This window comes from Haplochromis burtoni, unplaced genomic scaffold (assembly GCF_018398535.1).
Source record: "Haplochromis burtoni strain Fernald_Lab_line unplaced genomic scaffold, NCSU_Asbu1 Contig_89, whole genome shotgun sequence".
Classification (NCBI taxonomy): Eukaryota; Metazoa; Chordata; class Actinopteri; order Cichliformes; family Cichlidae; genus Haplochromis; species Haplochromis burtoni.
Genome location: NW_024582450.1, coordinates 289,271 through 295,734, shown reverse-complemented (window position 1 = coordinate 295,734; position 6,464 = coordinate 289,271). Strand labels below are relative to the sequence as shown.

Genomic DNA, 6,464 nt, shown 5'->3' with positions numbered 1-6,464 from the left:
GATTTAAGTTTTTTCTTTCTTTTTTCGAGGACACTCTTTAGCTCTATAATGTTGTGGTTTACATGTTTTGTAAAAAAGTTAACTTTTGTGTAAAAATCTGCCAAATCAATTATATGGTGAACTTGCAAATAAAGAAATGGGTATCTTGATGCATGCTCAATCATCCAGGTAAGTATATCCCAAAAGGTTGATTCTGTTGATCTGGACGTAGTGCTTTCAGTGGGAGAATCGTCACTCATCCAAGTGACTTCTTTAGTCTCAGCTGACTGCAGGTTTCCCCAACCTTATAAACAGTACATTTGCACAATGACTGAAACTAGTCCACTGAATGAACAATAAGCTGTGAGGTCAGTTCCTTGATCATTAATATGCAAATTGTCATGACCATTGATCAACTAGCACTAATCAAAGCCCATTGATTAATGACCATTCAGTGGGCTGTGCTGGCCAAATGAGTGCCAGTGATACATTGGGCAATTTTTTTTACCATCTGGTTTAGTGTTATTTAACCATCTGTGGTAAAATTGTTGTACTACACTGATATGCCGTTGGTGAGAATGCTCTCAATAGTACAGTGGTTGACATTGACTAGTATCCTGGGACACAGGTGAGCTTTCTTAAGGCCTTTTTTTTTTTTTTAAATGGGAAAACAATCAGGCAGGATTGAGTTATTACATAAAATGAACCTGGAGTTTGGGTCTTTACATCTGTCAAGAATGTTTCAGTAAAGACACCTGTAGAGGTTAAGCCTACGCTTGAAGCCACTGAGGTGTTTGTTATCACTTCCTGTTCCTGCTCAAACACAGTGGTGTTTCTGAGGAGCTTATTTGCTTAGCAAATTAAAAACTTTTAAATACATTCTTTTTTCATAGTACAATCTTCTCGTGCTTCATCCGAAGCACACTTTCTGTTAGGCTTCCGGGGATTCCCATGATGCATTGAGTTTTTCCTTTCCAGTCACCTTTCTCACTCACTATGTGTTAACTAGACCTCTCTGCATTGAATCATATCTGTTATTAACCTCTGTCTCTCTTCCACAGCATGTCTTTATCCTGTCTTCCTTCTCTCACCCCAACCGGTCGCAGCAGATGGCCCCGCCCCTCCCTGAGCCTGGTTCTGCCGGAGGTTTCTTCCTGTTAAAAGGGAGTTTTTCCTTCCCACTGTCGCCAAAGTGCTTGCTCATAGGGGGTCATATGATTGTTGGGTTTTCTCTGTATCTACTGTACAATATAAAGCGCCTTGAGGCGACTTTTGTTGTGATTTGGCGCTATATAAATAAAATTGAATTGAATTAACGGGGGGTGACGCGATGTCACTGGTATGCATGAATTAATTAAACAGTCCAATAACTCCAGCAGTACTTATCTTGTCCTTTTGGTCTTTATTCCAACATCATTTTAACATAACAGCGCAGCGGTCACAAACTGTGTGCCTTCTTACGATTAACAACACACCTGATGCTGATTACGTGCATCTACCTTAAATACCTTTACATGAACCAACCATACGAAAACAAAAAAAGGTGACCTTTAGCGGCAACATAAGGTATTAACCCAAAAATGGCTCCTACAACATCAAAGTGGCTACTTAAATGAAATATAAAGTTTGAAAACAGGTTTGTTGATGTTCCACAAACATCGCAGAAAGCAAATTTCTAAGGAATCTTTACATTTCTCTTTGTAATTGTGATTCTACACCTTCTCCTCAGGTTGGAAATTAGCTTCATCTGCGCTGGCTGGATGGATGCAGCAACATCTCTCAAAAAGAAGCTGGCTATCCTCTTGATTGTTGCATTAATCTTCATTCTTCTATTCAATGTGAATTTGCCAAACAACAACAACAAATCCATCCCAAAACCATCTGGGCCTGCGGGTGTTTGCTCCTTGGGAGTATCTGAGCAGACCATCACCCCGCTCAAAAATACCAAGCACTTACTGGTGTCAGCATACGTGGACCAGAGAGTGAAGGATTTGGATATACGCATCATAGGCATATTTAAGAGAGACTCCATACAGCCCCTTCACTGTGTTTTTTGCTGCACAAATGTTTTAAGTAAAACCACTCCAGCAACAATTTTACAACATTCTGATCACTTTGGTTTTCCCTTCGCCACTACGGACGTCATGTGTCAGATTCCTCAGAACTGCAACGCTACACGTGTCACTCTCTTGACTACACCAGACAAAGAAAGTGCATCTGACTCTACCTGGCTTCCTATAAGAAACCAAAAGAGCGACAGGCAAAAGGAAGAAAACATGAAGTTTGACTTCACAGTCTGCATCTCTAATCTGTTTGGCGACTACAACAATGTGCTTCAGTTTGCAGAGACTCTGGAAATGTACAGGTGAGTACAGTAACAGCACTACAAGCTACAGAGTGAAACCTATGCAGCAAAACCTCTGTGTAACGGTTGCTGTTAATTGTAAAGCTCCTGGATTTCTTCAGTGGTGTTTCTACTTCTGTATTCAAGAGCGGAGGATAAGGTTGGCTCGCTGATTTTCAGAGTCTTTGACATTCTCACCAAAGTGAATATTTCCAGTATTAGAAGTTTTGAAATGTAGCAGGTGCTGATAGATATTTAAATGTGCATCTGCACATGTAAGTGTGGAGCATAGACTGTATAAAAATGATGGAGTTTTCCCCACCCATGTTTTTTTTTTTCTTTTTCTGCTGCCAGCATTAATCTCGTTAAAATGACGTTAACGCCATACCTACATTAATGGGGCAAATCTCCATTAGCCAGTTAACGCGGCTCACCTCGTGCGTGGGGCTGCATGGTGTCAACATGTTAGCATGGTTAGCTTGTTAACACGTTAGCGCTGTCCAGGCTCTCCTGACTAATGGAGATTTGCCCCATTAATGTGGGTATGGCGTTAACGTCATTTTAACGAGATTAACGCTGACAGCACAACTTTCTTTATTTTTGTTTTGTTTTTTGTTTGTCTTTTTTATCCAAATGTGGCCACATTTGACTGAGGCCACACAAAACATCCTAACCCCTAAATCTACCAGTATCTAAACCATCCATAAAGGAGGGCTTAGATACTGTATCATGTATCAGGATATAGACTTCCTTATAATGTTGTGTAAATGTTTTCCTTTAGAAGCTGGCCCCTAAACCTAACTAGCCTTTCTGTGGCTTTAAAGTCAAATGTTGTCTCAAACAAAAAATCTCTGCATTTCCAGTTATTTGTTATATGTATACTTCTTAACTCCCCTGTGTGATATGAATGCATTTTTGTAAGCTAAATGCAATAAATAACAAAGGCATGAGTAAACTAATGAAAGGCTTTAAACCTGTTACTTTGCCCCAGGTTGCTGGGTGTGAACAGAGTGGTGATCTATAACACCAGCTGTGGTCCAGAGCTCGACCGCCTGTTGCAGAATTATAGCCAGGAGGGCTTTGTGGAAATGGTTCCTTGGCCCATTGACAAGCATCTGAATCCATCTCGTGGCTGGCTTCACTCAGAGCACGGAGGAGACGTGCACTACTTTGGCCAGCTGACCACACTTAATGAGTGCATTTACAGATCAATGGAGCGTTCCCGCTACGTCCTGTTGAATGACATTGATGAGATTATAATGCCATACCAGCACGATGACCTGATGTCTTTGATGAACACGCTCCAAAATCAGAATCCAAATGTAACATTTTTTTCTAAGCATTTCTAAATTTATTTTCAAATGTCTTTCCTGCACCTGTGAAACCTAAACCGTTCTTCTACAGACAGGAATATTTCTCATTGAGAACCATACCTATCCCAAGAAGCCTTTTAATCAAAGTAAATGGGGACCCCTGCCTCAATGGAATGGGGTGCCAGGCTTTGATATTTTGGTGCATATCTACAGAGAGGAGCCTAACAGAAATATTTACCATCCACACAAGTTAATAGTTCAGCCAAGGTGGGTTATAATGGGAAAAATGGTTGAGTGTTCGGCACTAGCATTCATTTAACCCTGAGGCATTGTGTGATTGTCCATGTATTTATGCACCTACAGAGCAGTGCAGCAGACCTCAGTGCATGATGTGCTTATGATGTCTGCAACAAAGTTCAAGGTTCCACCAGACGTCTGTCGGATCATTCACTCGCCAATCAGGACTCCGACCGATCCACCACTTGATCGGCTTCATGTGGACACTCGACTGTGGGACTTTAAAGACAAACTGCTCCCCAATGTGATCAAGGTGCTGCAGAGAGCAGAACTGCTGACATCAGAGACACAAAACTGATAGATGATGGACAGAAACACAAATACTGAAGTTTTAGGAGAAAAAAACTGGTCAACAAAACACAGGCTGACCTACAGGGGTGGCATATGACAGCCTGAAATAATGTCTTTCCATCCCAAGTCCACTCTATTTTTGCTTATCACAATGCTGCATATTAAAATTAGCCAGCATTAACACTCTGAGTCTGGCTACAAGTAACATTAAATATCAATATAAATATAAAGCAAACGGTTTTATTTCTTGTTGTCAGTAGCGACCAATGCTTATGATTGTGCCAGAGCACACAATCATAAGCATTTTCAACACATTGGCTATTTTCCGATTTCAACACAGGTGGTTGATTGCTCCACTCTAGAACTGGAATGAAGGCGAGTGTTATTAACCCTCTGGGTGGACGGACAGCCACACCTTCAAATCACATGACCAATTTAAGCTGACATAGCTACAAGCTGCAGTCATGCATCTTCTAGCATCAGGGTCTCTATTTCAGCTTGTGTTGAAAGTCCAGACTTCAAACTATATGTCAGTTTTTACATTTTATTGATAAGCCACTAACACCGGAGTTATGATAAGAAAAAAAATTAATTAAATTTAAAAAAAAAAGAATACTATCGTCACGTTTTGTGTGAAAAGAAACGGTAACAACGGCATTTGGACAGCGCAAAAAAGGGGGGGAAAATGCCACCCTTTCCTGTTGGTGGAATAGTGTACCATGTCCACCGATAAAAATGATATGACAACACGTGGGATTTGGTGATTTAGGAACAGGGAAAATTTGGGGGAGTGGCGGTGGCTAAAGAGAGCAATATCGACTAATTTTAGGTTTTAGTTTTAGTTTTTAGTATTCGTAGTGGTTGCAATTTTAGGTAAATGGTTGTATTAACTTAATTGCTTCCAAAGTTTGTACACAGGTTTTCAAAATTTACACTTTATATTTGCATTTCAGGTTATGAAAATAATTCACTAAACGTGTTTGTGGTTTTTACAGTAAACTTTTTCCGTACTCGGTTTTTATCAGGGTTTTGTGTGTGTGTGTGTGTGATTTCAGATTTCAGATATTTTATAGATATATGTTTTATATCTATTTTAACCACATATAATGCATATTACAGGATGTAAGAACTGGATATGCGTAGGGTAGCCACCCTAAGAAAATTTCTCTTGTCCACCCCACAACAAAATAGTCATTATGATGTGAGAGCAGTGAGAAACATGAAACATGAGACAGGCCAGGTGCACCACCTTTAAACATGTACACTTTAAATAATTTACATAAGTTGTGATAGAAGAGGCCCTGGGGTGCCATAAGAAGCTAACTTCCTGAAAGACAGGTTACAAACATGCTTGGATTGTTTAATTAAGAACTTCTGTTGTCAAACTCATGGTAAACTTCCTCGTTATACTAGTCGCAGATCGGTTTCTTATGACATTCTTTTCATTCTTATATCACTGTTCTTTGCTTCATGCACTGTACTGACTTATCAGGATAAATAAGATTTTGTCGCCACAATGCAAAAAGTTGAATAACATTTTGTAATCATTTCCTTGTTAGTCGGCAGAGAGTGATAGTGGGGAAACTCAAAAATAGAGCAAAAGCATCTAGTGAATTTTGTGGCCACAGTAGTGTGTGTGAGATTGCTGAGACATGGAGATGCCTTCCAGAGAAAAGCAAGCTTGCTTGTCAAGCATCAGAAACTACAAAGACATGATGAAAATAAATGCATGCAGAGGATAAGCACACACCAGGGATCGCAAGAAAAAAAATGGGAACAAGAACATCACGACAGGCACAAGCTTGACTAATGCAGTAAAGTAATGCATGCGATAAAAAGGACGTTGAATGCCACTTCCTGACTGGTTTCACAGCCGTAGACTTTCAAATTGCATTCTTCTTGTACAAACAACAAACTGGGTTAAATGCTAACATCATGACATCTTGTAGTCAGTTAAAAAACAGTTGTTGGGTTTGTTTGTTTGTTTTTTAAAGGTTGCCTTAGATTGTGACATACAGATATAAATCTTTCACACACACATACACACACACACATACAACTTGCTGCTGATTTTAGCATTTAGCTCCAAGCACTGCTGGGTTTGTAAGTACAGCCCCACAGAGGAGCTGGCATGGTTATTGTCTGTTGAGCTGTGGCTAAGTGTGGTTTAAAATAATGCAAGTAGAACTAACCATGAACTTAGTGACTTCAGATTTTTTTTGTGGTCATGCTCATTCACT

At 39.9% G+C, this 6,464-nt stretch overlaps 1 protein-coding gene across 1 annotated transcript; it reads left to right on the top strand.

Annotated features, from left to right (window-relative positions):
* Positions 1-1,708: 1,708 nt before the first annotated feature.
* On the top strand, positions 1,709-4,902 carry LOC102299508 (the record flags this gene model as incomplete). Its single annotated transcript, XM_005934366.3, is given in 4 exon segments — positions 1,709-2,344; positions 3,315-3,645; positions 3,728-3,903; positions 4,000-4,902. Coding segments are annotated over 4 exon segments (1,344 nt in total). The 3' UTR covers positions 4,232-4,902.
* Positions 4,903-6,464: the final 1,562 nt, after the last annotated feature.